At 37.0% G+C, this 22,633-nt stretch overlaps 1 protein-coding gene across 2 annotated transcripts in view; it reads right to left on the minus strand.

Moving 5' to 3' along the window:
* Positions 1–6,118: 6,118 nt before the first annotated feature.
* Positions 6,119–22,633, minus strand: part of CBFB (core-binding factor subunit beta) — a 56,065-nt gene continuing 39,550 nt past the window's right edge. The window contains exons 5-6 of one of the 2 annotated variants that reach the window (XM_012742621.3): positions 21,880–21,975; positions 6,119–8,150 (exon numbers count right to left, since the gene is read on the minus strand). In XM_012742621.3, the coding sequence (XP_012598075.1) occupies positions 8,082–8,150; positions 21,880–21,975 (165 nt within the window). In that variant the 3' untranslated portion in view covers positions 6,119–8,081. Of the gene's footprint in view, positions 8,151–21,848; positions 21,976–22,633 lie in introns of both variants that reach the window. The other variant, XM_012742622.3, reaches the window with a different exon arrangement.

Below are 22,633 nucleotides of genomic sequence, written 5' to 3' on the forward strand. Positions count from 1 at the left end.
GGTCAACCGCTGATGGGTATTTAGCACGTAAGAGATAAATCTTTAGGCCAAATATATTCTAAGGTAACATAACCAGCCTATCGTGACTGGTAAGAGAAATTGGAAAAATTGTCAATTATGCCTCCTATACTTTTTTCTTAGCTCCAAAATATCTCTATGCCCACTTGCCTATTCTTTTTTTTTTTTCAAAAAAATTCTAGAAATTTTATTTTTATAAAATTGTTTGAAATTCATGTTTTAAAATGCAAAAAAGGATCATATAAGCTTTATCAAATATAAAAGTTTTCAAAACACACGAGACATTACAATGTAAAAAAAACTTTATATATACAAAGTCCAATACTAGGCTATTCTTAATCTCCCTACTGGGTTACTCTATCATATCATCAGAGGGAACAAGTTTCTGCTTCCAGTCTTGTTCTCTCCAATCAAGCAGAATGAATTTTCTCAAGCACCCATTCTATCAAGGTCCCAACCTCTCCATGGCTTCCTGTTCACCTTAGGAAGGGTCCAAGACTCCAAATGTTTTTTTTTTTTTTTTTTTTTTGAGACAGAGTCTCACTCTGTTGCCCAGGCTAGATTGAGTGCCGTGGCGTCAGCCTAGCTCACAGCAACCTCAAACTCCTGGGCTCAAGCAATCCTACTGCCTCAGCCTCCCCAGTAGCTGGGACTACAGGGATGCGCCACCATGCCCGGTTAATTTTTTTCTATATATATTAGTTAGCCAATTAATTTCTTTCTATTTATAGTAGAGATGGAGTCTCGCTTTTGCTCAGGCTGGTTTCGGACTCCTGACCTCGAGTAATCTGCCTGCCTCGGCCTCCCAGAGAGCTAGGATTACAGGCATGAGCCACCGCGCCCGGCCCAAGACTCCAAATGTTTTAACATGGCTAGAAAGGCTAGTCCAACAGTGCTTTTGACACTTACCCTGGCCTCTGCTGACCCTTTCAGATTGATCCTACTGCTGTAGACCCCCTCCATTCCATGTTGCAGTCATACTTATTAGCTCCTTAATTTCTCAAACTTGCCAAGCTTTTGGTTTTTTTTTTTCTTTTTTTTTAAAGACAGGATCTTACTCTGTTGCCTCGGCTAGCACACAGTCGCATTATCATAACTCAAACTCTTGGTCTCAAGTGATCTTCCCATCTCAGCCTCTCAAAGTGCTGGGATTACAAGCATGAGCCATTGCCTGGCCTTTTAAATATAAGTAGTTTATTTGGGACAAGCTTGAGGACTGCAACCTGGGAACATAGATTCAAGCTGCCCTGAATATACACTCCCTTGTCAAGCTATTGCCTGGCTACCTCCCATACTTCTGTCACCTTTTCTAGCTGGTGTAATGTCTGCCATCCTTCAGAACTCAGCTAAAATGTCTCATCAGGGAAGTCTTTTTTTTTTTTTTTTTTTTTTGAGACAGAGTTTCGCTTTGTTGTCCAGGCTAGAGTGAGTGCCGTGGCGTCAGCCTAGCTCACAGCAACCTCAAACTCCTGGGCTCGAGCGATCCTCCTGCCTCAGCCTCCCAAGTAGCTGGGACTACAGGCATGTGCCACCATGCCCGGCTAATTTTTTATATATATATCAGTTGGCCAATTAATTTCTTTCTATTTATAGTAGAGACGGGGTCTCACTCTTGCTCAGGCTGGTTTTGAACTCCTGACCTTGAGCAATCCGCCCGCCTCGGCCTCCCAAGAGCTAGGATTACAGGCGTGAGCCACAGCGCCCGGCCTCTTTTTTTTTTGACCACCCAGATCAGATGTACTGTAAAAGCCTGTGCTTTTAATATAACTTAAACATTGTTATTGTTTTGGGGCAGTATTTGGTCTAGACTTCAGGTTCCCTGTGGGCAGGAACCATGTCTATTTTGGATATTGGAAATACATTTTTTAACCCCTAAATGATCCTAGGAGACAAATAATCATACTCTTTTAGTCTCTTTTAAAAAACAGTAATAGGGCCTCAATATCTTTCATTTTAAAAAATTATTTTTCTTTCTAGTTGTAGCTATGTCTTTTAGCCACTTACAATCTTACTATTGATATGAGCCAGTATTTGCAACTTAAGTTTTTTAGAAGCCAAATTAAAATGGAAAAATATATTTTTTAATACATTTTATTTGGGCCGGGCGTGGTGGCTCACGCCTGTAATCCTAGCACTCTGGGAGGCCAAGGCAGGAGGATCGCTCGAGGTCAGGAGTTTGAAAGCAGCCTGAGCAAGAGCCAGACCCTGTCTCTACTAAAAAATAGAAAGAAATTAATTGGTCAACTAAAAATATATAGAAAAAATTAACCAGGCATGGTAGCATGTGCCTGTAGTCCCAGATACTTGGGAGGCTGAGGCAGGAGGATCACTTGAACCCAGGAGTGTGAGGTTGCTGTGAGCTGGGCTGATCAGCACTCTAGCCTGGGCATCAGAGTGAGACACAGTCTCAAAAATAAAATACATTTTATTTAACCCTACTATATCAAATATCAATATTAAATGCTATCATTTTAACATGTAATCAAAAAAATTAATATCTTACATTCTTCATGTAGTAGGTCATTGATATCTAGTATTTTACACTAACAGTACATCTCAACATGGTCACTAAATTTTTTTTTTAATAACCCTTTTATTTGGGATAATTTTAGATGTACATAAAAGCTGCAAAGATAGTACAGAGCATTCCCACCCATCACATGACTTTTCTAATATTAACATCTTACATTAGTGTGGTGTATTTGTCACAATGATACAATTGTATCGTCAATATTGATACATTAATATTGTATTAATACAATATTGATACATTAACAAAAATCAATACTTTATTGACATTGCCTTAGTTTTTGCCTAATGTCCTATATCCTTTTCTCTGTTCCAGGATCTGGATGGGATACCACTTTGCATTTAATTGGACTTGTTTTTGTATCAGCATCAAAAAGTCATTTTATTTCCTTTGGACACTAAATTTTCAAAGGCTAAAATGAAATGCAGTCCTCCCAAAGCACAGTTTTACTTAACAGAAATATTTAAATCTGCCTCAGCTTTTTTTTTTTTTGAGTCAGAATCTCACTCTGTTGCCCGGGCTAGAGTGTCGTGGCGTTAGCCTAGCCCACAGCAAACTCAAACTCCTGGACTCAAGCAATCCTACTGCCTCAGCCTCCCAAATAGCTGGGACTACAGGCATGTGCCACCATACCCGGCTAATTTTTTTCTATATATTTTTAGTTGGGCAATTAATTTCTTTCTATTTTTAGTAGACAGGGTCTCACTCTTGCTCAGGCTGGTTTCAAACTCCTGACCTTGAGTGATCTGCCCGCCTTGGCCTCCCAGAATGCTAGGATTACAGGCATGAGCCACTGCGCCTGGCCTGCCTCAGCTTTTAAGTTAAAATTTTAACAACAAAAAATTCATTTCCTCACATTTAAAGTGCTCAGTAGCCATACTACCATATTGGACAGTATGAATATAGGTTATCTTACCTAATCAAAAACTTCCTTATTTTTTATCTACTCACATTTCCTCAACATTTCTGAAACCTGAATAAGGTCCATAATGACCTTACCTCTAAGTTGCTTAAATTGTTCTAACCAAAAGCTGAGAATGGACTAATACAATGACTTACCTGTTTTATAGTATCCTATATCAAAATGAACTAAACTGCCATTTCCATCCATGATCCCACTCTGCAATTGTAAATTTTTCACCTTGGAACATTTTGAAATGCCATTTATGTATATATGATGGTGATGCAAGAAAAGCAATGCTATCTAGGAATTGTGCCTTGAAATCTGCCTGTAAAAGACTGAAATTTTACCTTTTAAATACTGTTTGGGATATTAAAACACCAAAGTTGTCCTTTAAATACTCAAGTTTTATATATATAGTAATAATGCTGTGGTGGTTTAAAAAATATGTCCACAAATTCTTTGACATCACTCTCTTCAAGAGATGAGGCTTACTACCCCTCTCTTTGTGAGCCAGACCCAGTGACTTGATTCTATTAAATAACCGAGTATGGCAGCCCAAGATTAGTTTATTAAAAGGACTGTGGCTTTCATCTTAGGCATATACTCCCTTGGATCACTTGCTTTGGGGGAAGCCAGCTGCCCCACTATGAGCAGCTCACATGGAAGATGCTGAAGGAGGTCTCTGTCCAACACCTAGTAAGGAATCAAGGCCTTTTGTCTCATAGGCTACAAGGAACCAAGACCAGTCAAGGACCACTTGGTGGGCATGAAAGGGGATACTTCATCCAGTCAAGCCTTAAGATGACTGTAGGCCAGGCTGACTCTAACCTCATGAGAGACTCTGAACCAGAACCACACTGAGCTTAGCTATTATACTTCCAGATTTCTGACTCACAAAAACCTGTAAGATAATGTTTACTGTTTTAAGCTGCTAAGTTTTGGGGTAATGTGCTATGCAGCAATGGAAAATACAATGGCTTAATAGACTGAAAAGCTCTCCATTGTCAAATGGGGCATAAATCAAATAAGATATTTTTCATCAAGGAGTCCAGAACTAGCATATTCAAATATCTGTTCCTAGAAGTGATATATATTACTAAAACCATGCTGTTACTGCTCAATTTTTTTTTTTTTTTTTTTTTGAGACAGAGTCTCACTCTGTTGCCCAGGCTACTAGAGTGAGTGCCGTGGCGTTAGCCTAGCTCACAGCAACCTCAAACTCCTGGGCTCCAGCAATCCTGCTGCCTCAGCCTGCCGAATAGCTGGGACTACAGGCATGCGCCACCATGCCCGGCTAATTTTTTTCTATATATGTTAGTTGTCCAATTAATTTCTTTCTATTTATAGTAGAGACGAGGTCTCGCTCTTGCTCAGGCTGGTTTTGAACTCCTGACCTTAAGCAATCCACCCACCTCGGCCTCCCAGAGTGCTAGGATTACAGGCATGAGACATCGCTCAATTTTTTAAATTAAACCTCAGGGTATGAAACCTACTCTTTAGAATTTTCCTTAATGGTGCCAATTCAGCATTTAAAATGAATTTTTGTCATTTGCTGCAAGTCTGGTGGTAAATAAGTAAATTTGTTCATTATGGATCAGGCTTAAGGCCTACTTTTTTTTTTTTAATCTCCTTCTGACAGGCTTAACATATACTTTTAAAGAAAAATGCCTAGCACTCTGGGAGGCCAAGGCGGGCGGATTGCTCAAGGTCAGGAGTTGGAAACCAGTCTCCGCAACAGTGAGACCCCATCTCTACTATAAATAGAAATAAATTAATTGGCCAACTAATATATGTAGAAAAAATTAGCCAGGCATGGTGGTGCAATGCCTGTCCCAGCTACTTGGGAGGCTGAGGCAGCAGGATTGCTTGAGCTCAGGAGTTTGAGGTTGCTGTGAGCTAGGCTGATGCCATGGCACTCTAGCCTGGGCAACAAAGCGAGACTCTGTCTCCAAAAATTTTTTTAAAAGTTAATTAATAAAAAAATTAAAAATTAATAAAGAAAAATGCTTAATTTTCTGGTGTAGGAAAATGCTAGAAGGAATCCTAAGTATGTTTGATATGATACCAGCACAATCAAAATAAGTATGTATTTCCAAAATAACTAGCTTGAAAGATGGTACTAAATTGGATGTGTAATTTAAAAAAAATTATTCCTTCCCACCAAGATCACTTCCCACCAAGATCCCAACAAGGTCATACCTCACAGGCTGGGTAAGTCAAGCCAGATTTTTTGAAAATCATTAATATATGTTGGGAAATTAGTATACCTTGTGATATCTATTTAAAGTAAAGCTTTTTTTTTTTTTTTTAAATCAGCATAAATGACCACTAGATGCCACTGTTGTCATGCTTTCTTTTTTTTTTTTAAATCAGGTAAAAAGCAGGATCAAGGAACTGTTCAGAAATAACAATCAATTTTCATGTCATAAATACACTAGAACAGAAACTGTTCGATTACATGAACAAACAACCAAGACTCTGTTTTCACTACACAGAAGTTTATTGTGAAAGTAAGTTAAACATACAAACACACAATATGGCTAATGGTGGCGAAAGCAATCTGGTGGCTTAAGGCAAGTTTTAATGGAGATGAATTTAGAAAAGATGATGCAATGATGTAATTTTGTTTAAATATAGATTATGAAAAATATCAAATTGCATCAATAACTTAATAAGTTTCAAAGCCTGCAATATTGGAGAAAAAGGGCTCATGATCTTAATGCCAGCATTAAGACAGACAGAAGCAGCACAGTGCTAAATGACAGGAAAAATTCAGTATTTACAGAAGGATAGCAACAGCAACATTTAATAACATTGATCTCATTTACTGGTGGACTGAAAGCCCTTAGCTAAAAGCAACAGAGAAAAATGTACCATCATCATGTTATTTAAAAAAAATTTTATAAGTGCAGAAGTCAAAAACCAAGGAGCTTTGTGATAAAGTAACCTTAAAACACCACTGTAAGGATCACTTAAAAAGTGATTCCCTTGGGGGAAATGAGGGCACTGAGTGTGTAAACATGTGAGCTGCACAACACCAAATACCAACCAAATTCATTCATAGTACTTATAGTTACACAATATCAGCATGGTCTTTTATGATGAATTATTGTTTATAACAATTTAAACACACTCCTTACCATGCATGACTTCAAATATATAACAAATATTTTATTTCTGAGATACAGGATATTTACTTGTGAATTATAAGACCTATATACAATGAAAATCACACCTCTCTCATCAAGTATAGTTAAAAGCTTTTTAAATGTAATGACCTTATTCAGACTTCAGTTCATTTTCTGAATTGACTGTGTCAGTTTTTCAAACTCTTTAAAATAATGCCATTGTATTATGATAAAATACATTTTTGAAAAAATTCAGAAATGTAGTAACATTTAATGAATGTGACCATGAAAAATATTTGTAAGGAGGTGCCAAATGACTTGGCACTTTTTTCCAGTCTTGTATTAAAGAGAAAAAAAAGTTGCATTCAATTTGACAGTAAGCCTATTTAAAAATATTCTTACACTAATTCATCTCAAAAGGTTCTATTAATAGTCCTTTTGCAAAATACCACATATATAACTGTGACTGTTTTTCCAAGAATTCATGGAAGAAAATGTATCCTCTGCACAGATGAACATTTTCTCTCTAAGACTAACCTTTCATCACCCAGCATGTTTTTACAAAAGCATGCGATATAAAATACACATAAAAGCAGCTATCTTAAACATGATTTAATACAATATTACCTTTGTAGCTGATTCATCACTGTCTCCAGTTTAATATGCTGTTACATACATGAAGAAGCTCCAGTATCCCTTTTCTGATTGACTTTTTAAAAAAATCCCTGAATAAAACAGAAGCCAGCCTGTGACTTCTTTAGGCATTTCAGTAGAAGATTATAATCTATGGAGAATATCTTCACCCAAACTCATGATTATAGAACAGAATCTAAAACAGATCTGGGGCAGATTACAGAGTTAATACCAATTTAAAATTTTTATGTTTAAAAAGGAAAGAAAGGGTGCTGATTATTAGCATTTAAAAGGATACTGCAACTTTAATAACTGTAAACTTTGTTAGAAGGCTGTGGCAGACAGCTCTATGCTACTAGGTTTTTAGCTTGTAAATAATGCAAACAGCAGTTTTAAAATGCTGTAGACTATAAAAACACAAAAGGAAATGGGGAAAACAAAACAAACAAAAACAAAAATGTTTATCTAAAATGAAGCATCTAAAAGTACAAAAAAATTAGAGCAACTGGTTAGAGAAAACCCTCTGATATAAATTTTAATGTCTTGACCTGGTTTTAAATGACATGAACCTTTAAATTAAAATGGAAGAAAAAGAGCTTTACACGTCTCTAAAATAATGCCAACAACGTAAGCTTGCATAGGAAAAAATTTCAAATTATTACTGGCTACATGCTTAAAACTTAGAAATGCAGGTATTATAATCATAGTGCAAAACCATGGCAGTTTGTGATGTCTGTTACTGCCTAAGGTTGGGAAATAGACCGTAGTACCTCCAGTTATCACAGTTTCTGGTCTTTTAATCAATTATTACTGCCAACTAGAAGCAATGTGTATATAAAGATGGGCAGCACACCTGCTGTGCTACTAATTAACGAAGTTTGAGGTCATCACCACCACCTAAATTGGAACCAGGACTAGGGTCTTGTTGTCTTCTTGCCTGCAATGACAAAAATCAAAATTTGGGGTCAAAAAGTGTTTTGAAAATCAAAATGCTAGATATATAAAATATAAGACAGTAGCACATAAGAAAAATTCATAACTAAAAACTTTTCAAGCAATATATTCTCTTGTAAGAATAGGCAAAAGAACAATTAAAATTATATGGCATATTTTGCTAAAGTTTCCTTAAAAAACAAGAAAATAACTTTCCATTCAAAAGATCATTATCATAAATACATACTATGTACAAAAAACCACAAATCTATGTTTATAGTTTTGGAACTAGAGAGTTTAACACATCAGCCAATTGCCTTAGAAGCAAACTTTTCCTTTTAGTAATTACTGACATTTATTAGCAGCAACTATCTGCTAGGACTATTCTAAGTACTTTCCATGAATGAACTAATTGTTTTTTTTTTTTTTAAAGAGACAAGGTCTCCCTATGTTGCCCAGGCTAAAGTGTAGTAGCTATTCACAGGCATGATCACAGTGCACTGCAGCCTTGAACTCCTGGCCTCAAGTGATCCTCCCACCTCAGCCTCCCAAAGTGCTGGGATTATAAGCATGAGCTACTGTACCCAGCCTGGATATTCTTGTTTTTAGCTACCTCTGTTATAAACCAGCAGCTGGAACTAATTGCAATTACCTGTACAACATCTTTAGCTAAATGGAATTGTGTACTAATATCACCAACTGATTCTCCACTGTCTATGTCAGCTTTTGGAAACAAAGGCAACCAAAAATCACATTCTGATATCAATTCTTAAGATCTGAAACAGAGGAAAAGTATTCCTGACCTACAAAAAAAATCTCAATAAGTCACATTTACACTGTAAGATTAAGTTTAGTCAGAAGCTCCAGCTATGCCATCATTTCTCGAGAGGCTTATGTTAGACAAAAACAACAATTGCTTTATTTACTTTCAAACAAACCAAAAAAAAAAATCCAACATTAACTTTAATCTTTCTTATATAAATTTTGATATATTTCTTTAGCAAATTTTAACTATTTTTGTTAGCAGACCTCACAATGACTAAATTTTAGCACATTCCTTCCAATTAGGTTAAAGTTATGCTGCATGGTCACAGCCTGAAAGACTATGGAATGCATATACATCAAAAAACAATTTATGCTCCATACACAATCAATGCTAAATGTAGTATAAGGACAGATCAATTCTGCGAAATCACAGATGATGACATAAGCATCTGGTTTTAGTCAATGAAGGTTAGAAAGGGGCTGAGCAAGGAAGAAACACTGAGACAAATCAATCCTAATTATATATTTATAAATCATGACTAACCTACCAGTAATACTTTGTGAAAAGAATATTTCAATACTTACAAAAAAAAAGAATATTTCAGCTTTTGTCTTGGGACAAAAATAATTTTCAAATTACTTTAATAATAATGGGATGACTCCAAATGGATGACAAAGAACAGTCACTAGCACCTGGAGTTTTCCCTACTGGTCATGGCTGTGCAGAAATAGCCATGGATTTATTTGTTTAAAATGTTATATTTTTGATTAAAAGCATGGAGAATAGGAGTAAAAATAAGTTGTTTGCTATTATTTGTGGTTTTATAGCTCTTTTTTTTTTTAAAGAATCCAAAAAGCTAAAGGAGATGTGGTTTTAGCTTCTATTCACATTGTGAAGGAACTGAGGAAAATGTAAGAGAAGACATTGTAAAAGGGAGTCAAGAGTAGGAACAAAAAAGAGGGGAAGCCTGATAGAATATGAATGAAAGAGCTGGGAGACAGGGAGGACATTTAATGCCAGAGGGAGGATATACAGGCTGTCACATGGAGGAGACAAATACAGAAACAGATTTAAGTTCACTGAAATAGCTTCCAAAGAGCTGGATTTCAGCTGGATGAGCAGCTGCCCTGAGAAGTAGTGCTTCCTACTGGGGAAGTTTTCTAATGGAGGCTGGATGTTTTAGAAGGAATTCTTGTATGGGTAATTAGCTAGACTAGATGATGCCAAAGAAACTCTAAACTCCATCATCCTAAAAGCATAAAGTCTATAATTTCTAGTTTCTTTTTCCCCAGTCAATCCACATGGGCCCTCGATTCTAACCTTTGTTAACAGTTATTTCAGAATCGGGTTTTATTTTTTATTTATTTATTTATTTTCCTTTTTTTTACATTAATTCAGAGTAAGTGCTTTGAATAGAATCGGGTTTTAATATAAAGCAGACATCCATGAGCCTGACTTCAGAACACAAATCTGTTTTTAATGTTTATAAAGAATTAATCTAGACATTTTACTACAGGCCAGTTACTACCAGTTGCTCTCTTATTTTCTCCTTTAGTATATTACCACCTAGAAACATGGCAAATATGGTTGCTAGGAGGCATAATTTTTTTTTTTTTTACCTTTTTAATGAGTTTGGGGAAGATGTATTGCTTTCTCTAATTTTAGGACTTAAAATTTTTGCTTTATGTCTTCTCCAGACAGGAAGAAATAGCAATAACTAAAGGGGCTTACATTAACCCTTTGCACTCGCTTGCTTTTTTTCCTCAATTCCTTTATTCTACTCGGGATTTAATTTTTTTTTTTTTTTTTTTTTGAGACAGAGTCTGGGTTTGTTGCCCAGGCTAGACTGAGTGCCGTGGCATCAGCCTAGCTCACAGTAACCTCAATCTCCTGGGCTCAAGCAATCCTCCTGCCTCAGCCTCCCAAGTAGCTGGGACTACAGGCATGCGCCACCATGCCAGGTTCATATTTTCTATATATATTAGTTGGCCAATTAATTTTATAGTAGAGACGGGGTCTGTCTCTTGCTCAGGCTGGTTTTGAACTCCTGACCTCGAGTGATCTGCCCGCCTTGGCCTCCCAGAGTGCTAGGATTACAGGCGTGAGCCACTACGCCCGGCCTGGGATTTAATTTTTTAAATACCCTAGATTTTACAAAGCGCGGCAATAGAATAAAAAACTGGAGTTTCTTTTCATACAAACTTATTTGGATTTTTTAATATTTCAAATTATTGACACATTCAAAGAGTAATTTTAATCTCTATAATTTTTGCTAACCGTGTCGAGTCACACTCAACATCCGAGTGCAAATGGTTAATGCTAATTGTAAGTTAAAGGTTCATCTTTTCCAGGGTCTGATTCTGCCAAAAAATAGTCACTAGCAGCTGTTTTTCCTACTGGTCAGGGCTGTGAAAAAATAGCCTAGAGAAAGGGTATCCAAATGAATAAAACTTCTTGGTTACCTCTATTCTTCTATTATTGAAATCTTGAAAATGATTACTGAAAACTCCTCATGGGAATATGCCCTAATAATTAAGAACAGCTACACTTTATTGAACATGTACTATGTCCAGACACTATGTTATTCACTTTATGTTAGATACTTGGCTAAAAGTCAGAACACAGAATTACAGAATAAAATTATGTAGAAAAGTATCAATTCTTCAGAGATGTGGTCCAACTATTACTGTACAAATGATAAGCCTGAGATCATGAAGGTTAAGTGATGCCCTGAAGGTCACAGAGTTGGCAGGAGGCAGAGACAGACCCCAGGAAAAGATGAACCTTTAACTTACAATTAGCATTAATGTCAGCCCCTTTAGTTACTGTTATTTCGCCCTATTGCTAAGTCTGGATCTGGAGGAGACATAAAGCAAAAATTTTAAGTCCTAAAATGAGAGAAAGCAATATACTTTCCCCAAACTCATTAAAAAGGTAAAAAAGACAAACAAAAAAAACCCCAAAACAAACCAAAAACACAAAAAACAAAGAACAGCAGACAATTATAAACATCAGTCAGATAAACAGACCGCAAAAGCTGGTCAAACAAGCATGGCAAAAAATAAAGGTCTTGTGCACCATCTGGGGGATGGTCATGATGGAGACTCAGACTTTTGGGGGGAGGGGGGGAAATGGGCATTTATTGAAACCTTAAAATCTGTACCCCCATAATATACCAAAATAAAAAAAATAATTAAAAAAAATAAATAAATAAAGGTCTTACAAAATAGGCAACTTCAGGAAAACTTTAAATATAAAGTAACATTTTAAAATAAAAGAAATAGCCAAAATAACCTACATTTCTGGGCTTGGACCAGGATGGCCCTACCACTTTAGCTATGTGACCTCAGGCAAATTTCTTATCATTTCTCAGCCTCGTTTCCTCAAAATGGAGATATACCTTATATGAGCATTAAAAAATCAAGTACAAAGCAAAAAATTATAATGTATACTGTGAGACACATAGTCTGCACTCATGCTGTTATTATAACGAAGCTGCTCGTCACTTTCCAATTTACCTATATGAACTTTTCAAATATACTAACTTTTCAAATGGTAGAAAGAATAATTTTTATAAACTAAAACATGATCAAAACAATATAAATCTTAACAAAGTCTGTAGATAGCTCTTATGATAGAAAGCAAACCAAGATTCTTCCTCTCTCAGTATGGGAGAAAGTCAGATCTGGTATCCTCTTCCTCTCTCATTGATCCTCCTCTGATTCTCATGCTTAGGCTGAGTTCACATTCTCAGTTCATTCTCATCCACTGCCCTGACCCAAGACACATCCGAAGAAGGCCCAGTATAGACATATTATGTTGATTTGTCCTTACACAAGAACAAATGCTGGTAGAGTTAAATGATTTAAAAACTGAAGTCTTTGAAAATTTAAAATAAATAGAGGCTGAGATTTTTTTCTTGGACCACACAGAATTGAAGGCTCCAAAAACATGCAAAACAAATATAAAAACCACATAAAGCTTTTTGCTTGTTTTTATTTCCAAATAGTTTCCACATAAAATTCTCCTATGATTTGCTGAACTGTATTAAAACTGCCTATAGTTGAATAAGCAATAATTATTTACCCATTCTCTAACATTAAAGACAACCAGTTATTTGCTGACACTTTATAATCTAACCAAATGAAAACATTTCCTAAATAATGATAGAGAACATTTCTTTAAGCACTCTGTCACCTTGGAGCTGAATTAAGAGCCAAAAGTGCTATATTATAGTTATAAGAGGCCAATCAAGTTGAAGGTAGTATCTAGAAACAGATACTGTACTGCTCCAACGGAGCTATCCTTCCAATTCATCCATGACCAGAGCACTAAGTCTACTCCTTAGTAACCTCAATCTTCTTTCACAAAAGTAAGACATTTGAATTATATAGAGATGTATAACCGGAAGAGAACTGCCAAGAGACATGTCAACATTTTATTTTCTTTTTGAGACAGAGTCTCACTCTGTTGCCCAAGCTAGAGTGTCGTGGCATCAGCCTAGCTCACAGCAACCTCAAACTCCTGGGCTCAAGTGATCCTCCTGGCTCAGCCTCCCGAGTGGCTGGGACTACAGGCATGTGCCACCATGCCTGGCTAATTTATATACATATATATATTGTTGTTGTTAGTTGTCCAGCTAATTTCTTTCTATTTTTTTAGTAGAGACGCAATCTCGCTCTTGCTCAGGCTGGTCTTGAACTCTTGAACTCAAACGATCCAACCCCTTAGCCTCCCAGAGTGCTAGGATTATAGGCGTGAACCACCACACCTGACCCATGTCAACATTTTCAAATCGAGGGAAGATTCTCAGAAAAGGAATTGAGCTACTTCTATGTGCAACACATACCAATGGGGGGCACTTCATAGAAGTAACATCTGTGATTGTTTTTTCGTTTTTAAAGTCTTCTTTTTTATTAAAGTATAGAAGACTACTCAAATTATTAAGTATATAACACCATGAATTTTCACAAAGCAAACACACCTATGTAATTAGCACCCAGATCAAGAGCTATATTGTTACCAGGATGTGGGAAGTTCTCCTCCTGTCCCTCTTCCCAGTCACTACTCAACCTCCAGGTAACTGCTAGCTCAGCCTCCAACAGAGCCAAGAAAAGTACAAAATCCTTTATTGGTCGTGTCCAAAAACCAAACCAACCAACCAACACCAGAATCTAAAATAGCTTGGCAAAATAATATCTTTGACTTTCATAGTCTAAAGTCAGGATATGTCTACTTTTACTGTGTTTCTGCCACTCCAGATACGTTGTGAGCCAAGTACACAGAAAGCAGGGGTGGTAAAGAAACTAGTTTCCCACTCAGCCCTTGTTCTAAGTATCAGATACTGAGCTAGGTAGCAACTAGTGAGGTAGGTTTCAGGGATGAGGTTTGAAGAGAATAAAACACTTTCCCAGTGTCACATGGCAACAAGCAATGAGCTAGGATGCAAAACCAAGGCAATCTAACCCTGTACTCATTCTACAACATCAAAGGTCCTAAAGTCTCTGCCACCTACTGGGTTACCTGAAAACACCCCAGGGACCCCAGAAGGAGAATAATCCCTACCCCTGCTTTACACAGAGCAGTGCCTTTTAAAAAAATCTATTTTATACATTGGGGCTCTGTTTAAAATTTCAAATGAAGGAAGGGTTTCACAATTTAAAGAATAGCCTAAGGAGGAACACTTGAGCCCAGGATTTCGAGACTACCATAAGCTATGATGGTGCCACTGTACTTCAGCCTGGGCAAGAGAGCAAGATTCATCTCTAATAGGCTCTGTGTCACAGAATACAGACAGTAAGTTCTAGAATCTTCTGTTTTCATTATTCTGTGTTAATATAAAAGCAAATTTTACTTCTTTCTTAAACAGGTAATGTACATGATTCAAAATTAGCAAGGTACAAAAGATATAGTAGTGAAAAGTAATAACCTTCCCATTTCAGCACCCAGTTACCTGGTTCCTCTCTAGTTTCCAGTTCCACCTTCTTACATATCCTAGTAGAGAGTGACTATATATATTCAAACAAATACATTCCTTTTAAAAATGCCCACTGGGTAAGATATTATACACAGTATTCTAACTCTTTTGCGTATCATTTTACTGTATACCAATAAGTTAACAGTATTTGGCAGAGGTAACTAAAATAAACAATATTTCTTCATTTCACTATACTTTTTCATTTCCAAATTAATATCCTCTGCCATTACCTCTGAAAGGCAAAGAAAATATTGTACTACTAAAATAGTCTTTTCTAGAAAAATCAAAAAAAGAAAATGCTAAATCCTACTATGAAGGATAGAAAACTTTCTAAATTTTATAGATGGTGCCCACAGAGTTTTATAACTGATTTCAGGTTAAAAAACACTGGTAAAAATCAAAACCCCTTGGGCCACCAACAACTTGGAGTTCTGCTTAACCACTGTTAGTAACATTAACCTTACACCTACATTAAATGCTCATGAGTACCACTGTTACAGGTTTAGCATGGCACGGCTAAAGGCCTCAGAGGTTATCCAAACAGCAGAGGACACCCCTAAGCCTCTGTGCTGCCACAATCTCAAGCTTCCAAGGACTGTTTACTGGGTTATTGCCACCCACGAGTTACCACTCTCTCCTGGCCCTCCTCTCCAGTCAGGCATCAGGACCACCCACTGGAACCATTATTATTCTCTGCCTCAGCCTTTTCTATTCCAGGCGAAAGGTTTTGTAACCTCTCCTGGCAGATTTTATTTTTCAACTTCAACTTAAGCATCTTTATGAGTGGTGTGAAAATTAATTTCCCAATGCTAAGCTATATTTGTAGAGAACTCCTGGTTAGGAAACTATGGTTTAAGTCCTCTCTTTTTCTTCTAGTAACTAACTATGTGAAAGAGAGCCAGTCAATTTTTCTAAGTCTCTCAGTTTCATCAGCTATAATAATGTTAGATTAGATGATGTCTGAATCTCTAAAGATGTTTTAATTACAGAGGAGAAATACAATATATTTCTCCGATATTCTCCTTTTAGGAAAAAGGAGGTAAACTCCAAGAAAATAAGCTGACATTAGCAATATTTTATAGTTTAAAAAAAGAGAGAGAAGCTGGGTGCAGTGCCACATTCCTGTAGTCTCAACTCCTCAGGAGGCTGAGGCAGGAGGATCCCTAAAGCACAGGAGTTCAACAGCCTGGGCAACATAGTGAGACTCTGTCTCTTTTAAAAAAAAAGAAACAAAGAAAGAAAAGAGAGAGAAGAAAAATATATACACACAAAGTGCCAAAAGACATGTGAACCTAAACCTCCTCTATGTGACTGACTGCCAGTGCATGCTCTGGAGTCAGATTTCAGTCCAATTTTCTAGATGACAGTTCTCTACAAGAACTGATGTTTTAAATTATTGCCATAAGGGTCTAAGGGATCTTAAATCATTGATGAAAATTTAACCATTTTCTCTATGCTCTAAGTCATAATGCATGGAAAGTGCCCTGATACACTTTAGAGAAAAGGATGTTCTTGTTAGGCAAATAATTCAATTAACTGGAACCAGCATTGTGGTAGAGCTTTTAGTGCCACAGAAGTACTTTAGAGCTATTATTTACTGCAGGCATACATATACTAAGCACCATACTAAGTGCTTTACAAGTATTTTCCCATTTAATTCTCAATAGTTTCTGTGAGAAAACTGGGGCTTAAGAGATTGACAAGTGATGCTATAGGAATCTCAACTAGGCCTGACTATAAAAAGCCCGTATTCTCAAAATGACTGGAAACAACCTGAGCGAAAATTATTTAATATCTCTATCAATAGACTATCTATGAAGCAAAATATACACAAAAACTTCCTAAATAATTGCTCCATTAATTGTCAAATAGTTATTCTTCAAATATAATGTAGCTGAAGAGCAGTTTTCTTTTCTTTTCTTTTTTTTTTTTTTTGAGACAGAGTCTCACTCTGTTGCCTGGGCTAGAGTGAGTGCTGTGGCGTCAGCCTAGCTCATAGCAACCTCAAAATCCTGGGCTCAAGCAATCTTTCTGTCTCAGCCTCTCGAATAGCTGAGACTATAGGCATGTGCCACCATGCCCGACTAATTTTTTTTTTTTTTTTTTTTTTTTTTTTTGAGACAGAGTCTCACTTTGTTGTCCAGGCTAGAGTGAGTGCCGTGGCGTCAGCCTAGCTCACAGCAACCTCAAACTCCTGGGCTCAAGCGATCCTCCTGCCTCAGCCTCCCGAGTAGCTGGGACTACAGGCATGCGCCACCATGCCCGGCTAATTTTTTATATATATATCAGTTGGCCAATTAATTTCTTTCTATTTATAGTAGAGACGGGGTCTCGCTCTTGCTCAGGCTGGTTTTGAACTCCTGACCTCGAGCAATCCGCCCGCCTCGGCCTCCCAAGAGCTAGGCTAATTTTTTATATATATATTTTTAGTTGGCCAATTAATTTCTATTTTTTTTTTTTTTTTTAGTAGAGATAGGGTCTTGCTCTTGCTTAGGCTGGTTTTGAACTCCTGACCTTGAGTGATCCACCTGCCTCAACCTCCCAGAGTGCTAGGATTATAGGCGTGAGCAACCACACCCAACTTGAAGAGCACTTATTTTACATTGATTTAAGGTCCAGAAAAACTGACCAGCCATGTTCTCTGACTTGGCAAGCTCTCTTCCTCCTCCATGCCTTTGCATATGCTATTCCTCCTGCTCAGAACTCTTTCCCCAGGTTGTCTAGCTGGCAAACTCACACTGTTCCTTCAAATCTCTTCAAGTGTATTCTCCTGTGAGTCTCCCAAGCAGAGGCAGACTTCAATGTTCCCTCTGCTACACTGCCACTGTCCCCCTTTTGAACCTCCATTATGTGTGGTGACTGCTGAAGTACATTGCAATTATCTGTTTATACTTCCATCTTCCCTCAAGACTGATAGCTGCTCAAGGACAGAAACTATGCATCTTCGTCTATAAATTTCCCAGTCCTTAATGCAAAATACAGGCACAATATACTTGGGGTTTATTATTTCACTTAACTAATTAATAATATAAACCAACAAATTATAAACATTTAGAATTTTTCCAGAGACTATTAATGTGTACTATCTACCTTAACTATCCTATAGGCTGTCCTGTAATTCTAGTTTTCAGACAGGCAGGCTATGAGCTGTTTTCTTTTGAAGATATCCATTTAACAACTAAACAGTTACAAATTATTATTGTAGTGGGTAATGCGGAAGATTAAAAAAAAACAGGGGGGGAGGGGGGGAAATGGGCATTTATTGAAACCTTAAAATCTGTACCCCCATAATATGCCAAAATAAAAAAAATAATTAAAAAAACAACAACAAAAAAAAAAAAAACAGGGAATCCATCTTATGGCACCACAAAAAGTAGAGGATAGACATATTTATAATTATTTCAACAAACTAATAGAAATAAGAAGTACTATGGAAACTACAGGTAGAAGGCTAATTATAATTAAGAAGACTGAGGAAGGACCTGACATAACATATAAGCTGGGCCTTGAAAAGTACATTCTACATCACGGAATAAATAGCATGAGCAAAAGGATTCAGAAGTATAAGATAACAATGCATATTATACCTTTTTAAACTTCTAAATTCTATAGGTACAGAATGAAAGAACATGGTGTGGAAGTCTTGTATTCATGTATAGAAATCACAAGGATTATAAAAGCTTCAAAGAAATGTATCATATATATCCCTCCTGTATTCTCCCAGCTAAAAAGTATTCTTGGGGACATCTTAAACTACTATCAGTCCATTAGATAACTTAACTCACTGACAAAGGGAACTAGCAATCATAAAAAGATAACTGCATTTTATTTCACACACTAACCACTGAATAGGCTTGATTTTTAAATTTATTCTAAATAAATATATTTTAACACAAAAGGATATTTTACATAATATTTTAAATAACAATAGCAGCTGACATCTAGTTGATACCACATACTCTAAAAGTGCTTTCACATATATTTACTTATTTAATCCTCATAATGACTCTATGAGATAGCCACGATTATTATCCCTATTTTATAGATGAGAAAATTCAGCCACAGAAAAGTGAAGTTGGCCGGGCATAGTGGCTCACGCCTGTAATCCTAGCACTCTGGGAGTCCGAGGCAGATGGATTGCTCGAGGTCAGGAGTTCGAAACCAGCCTGAGCAAGAGGGAGACCCCATCTCTACCATAAATAGAAAGAAATTAATTGGCCAACTAATATGTATAGAAAAAATTAGCCGGGCATGGTGGTACATGCCTGTGGTCCCAGCTACTCGGGAGGCTGAGGCAGAAGGATCACTTGAGCCCAGGAGTGTGAGGTTGCTGTGAGCTAGGTTGACACCACGGCACTCATTCTAGCCTGGGCAACAAAGTGAGACTCTGTCTCAATCAATCAATCAATCAATCAATCAATCAATCAATATAGAAAAGTGAAGTTGTCCAAACTGATAGTTAAGTAAGTTTGAGAGCCAGATTCAGACTTCTTAGTCTGGCTCTAGAGTCTAGGCTCTTAACCCACTGTCTTTACACATACTCGCGCACATGCGCGGAGACTCTTACATGGTAATTTAAATCACAGTGTACATATAAACCCAAATTTTCTGCATTATAACACTGACTTTAAAACTTGTTAAAAATGTTTAATTGTAGGCCGGGCTCAGTGGCCCTGTAATCCTAGCACTCTAGGAGGCCAAGGTGGGAGGATCACTCAAGGTCAGGAGTTCAAAACCAGCCTGAACAAGAGCGAGACCCCGTCTCTACTAAAAATAGAAAGAAATTAATTGGCCAACTAAAGATATATATAAAAAATTAGCCGGGCATGGTGGCACATGCCTATAGTCCCAGCTACTCGGAAGGCTGAGGCAGAAGGATCGCTTGAGCCCAGGAGTTTGAGGTTGCTGTGAGCTAGGCTGATGCCACGACACTCTAGCCTGGGCAACTGAGATCAAGATTCTGTCTCTAAAAAAAAAAGGGCTGGGCGCGGTGGCTCATGCCTGTAATCCTAGCACTCTGGGAGGCCGAGGCGGGTGGATTGCTCCAGGTCAGGAGTTCGAGACCAGCCTGAGCAAGAGCGAGACCCCGTCTCTACTATAAATAGAAATAAATTAATTGGCCAACTAATATATATAGAAAAAACTAGCTGGGCATGGTGGCACATGCCTGTAGTCCCAGCTACTTGGGAGGCTGAGGCAGGAGGATCCCTTGAGCCCAGGAGTTTGAGGTTGCTGTGAGCGAGGCTGACGCCACAGCACTCACTCTAGCCTGGGCAACAAAGTGAGACTCTGTCTCAAAAAAAAAAATTTAATTGTGGTAAAATATACATAACACAATTTACCATCTTAACCATTTTTAAGTGTACATTTCAGTAGTATTAAGTACATTCACATTGTTGTACAATCAATCTCTAGACCTCTTTTCATCTTGCAAAACAAACTCTGTATCTATTAAACAACCACTCCCCATTACCCCTAGCAACTACCATTCTACTTTCTGTGTCTATGAATTTAACTACCATAGGTACATAATATTGATTTCTTTTTTCTTTAGACAGGGGCTTACTCAGTTGCCTGGGCTACAAAGTGCAGTAGCAACATCATAGCTCACTGTAACCTCAAACTCTGGGCTCCAGCCATCCTCCAGCCTCAGCCTCCCGAACAGCTGAGGACTACAGGTGCGCAACACTATGCTTGGCTAATTTTTCTGTTTTACTTTTTTTTTTCGTTTTGTTCTGTATTTACAGAGACTGGGTCTTGCTATGTTGCCCAGGCTGTTCTTGAACTCTTGGCTTCAAGTGATCTTCCTGCCTCAGCCTCGAAAGTACTAGGATCACAGGTGTGAGCTACGACACCTGTAATGACATTGCCCAGCCTATAATATTGATTTTTAATACTTGGAAATTATTCCGTTTAGTTGATATACTAATGTTTGTGTTGGCTAATGTTAAGTTTATAAACTTGGAGCACAACAGATAAATTTTAACATTTGATCACATTCTTTTTCAAACTCATTAGTTCTTTATTTCTGATTTGTCAGAATATACTTTTTAATAAAATTTGTATTCCTAAACAATTTGTATATGCTTTAAATATTAATTTTAGTAATTGAGGTCTGCTTAAAACAGGGTACAGTTTTATGTAGAAAAAATTAAAATTCCATGTCAATGAAAAGACATCAAATTTAAAAACTGGGCAAGACTAAACTTTAATGTCTAAGACTAGACTCATGGGTAATAAAACTATAAAGAAATACAGAGCAACAATTACTATAAAAATAGAGATAATGATTACTTTTGAGTGCAGAGAGAGGATCATGATTAGATATGCACATGGAGGTAATCGTTGGGGTGATTAAGTTTTATTTTTTGACCTATTTAATAGTACTTTTAAGGGTATTAGCCTTATAATAATTCATTAAGCTACGGATTCTATTACGTATATTTCTGTATCTGTCTTTTACTTTACAACAAAAATGCTAAAAGAAACACAATCTGCTAATTCCATTCTTTGAGTAGTTCAAAAATATACAGAGATAACATAAATGACTAAAAATATACTCTTACAAAATCAAGGCAAATATTCATTGAAAAATGGAAAGCAATAGTACTCCCGGCAAGTTTTAATAATGTTCTAAAAATATGTATTCTATATTAACATAAGGCAATTTTTACAAATAATCTGAAAAATAATTAAGGAAAAAAAGAGGTCAGATACTTGGATCAATGAATTCAAAGAAAATATACCTTGTTATCTAAATATCTTTAAGAAAACCAACAAATGAGGAATTCATGTACAATCTTAAAATTAGAGTAAATTTCTTTATGACAATCACAATTAACAAGTACAAAGACAGACAGTTTACCTTTTTAAAACTGAAAAGACAAAATTTAACTATTAAAAAACATTATACACAAACATCACAAACACAGCCTGAGAGTTTGGGGGAAAGTACTAACCAGTTACTGCCAGCAGCTGTGAAACTCTCACCTCCATTTCCTCCCGATGAGACCTGTCTCTATCTTCAAATTCACGTGTTCTTCTCCGAGCCTCTTCAAAAGCCTGTTGTGCTAAAGCATCCTCCTGCTGTCAGAATACATGAAACGCCTCTTTTAATTGTGATTTATAATAAAAATTTTAAATTTGAGGATGTTATTTTTTGAAAGAAACAAACAGCAGAGCATTTCTCAAAACAGCAACACCATTTTAAAAAACCTAATGTCAGAGATATTTTTAAAAGAAAAAGTCAGTATTTTCATGTTTTATATTATATCCTGGAAAGAGAAATCATATTAATAGTATTCTAACAATTGAAAATGCTCTTCCCGGCCGGGCGCGGTGGCTCACGCCTGTAATCCTAGCACTTTGGGAGGCTGAGGCGGGTGGATTGCTCAAGGTCAGGAGTTCGAAACCAGCCTGAGCGAGACCCTGTCTCTACCAAAAATAGAAATAAATTAATTGACCAACTAAAAATATATATACAAAAAATTAGCCGGGCATGGTGGCGCATGCCTGTAGTCCCAGCTACTCGGGAGGCTGAGGCAGTAGGATCGCTGAGCCCAGGAGATTGAGGTTGCTGTGAGCCAGGCTGACACCATGGCACTCACTCTAGCCTGGGCAACAAAGTGAGACTCTGTCTCAAAAAAAAAAAAAAAAAAAAAAGAAAATGCTCTTCCCTGAACAATTGAAAATGTTCTTTCCTTACCTCATCCTATTCACCAGAATAAAATCCTGATCAATACAG

The sequence above is a fragment of the Microcebus murinus genome, chromosome 20 (genome assembly GCF_040939455.1).
Source record: "Microcebus murinus isolate Inina chromosome 20, M.murinus_Inina_mat1.0, whole genome shotgun sequence".
Taxonomy (NCBI): domain Eukaryota; kingdom Metazoa; phylum Chordata; class Mammalia; order Primates; family Cheirogaleidae; genus Microcebus; species Microcebus murinus.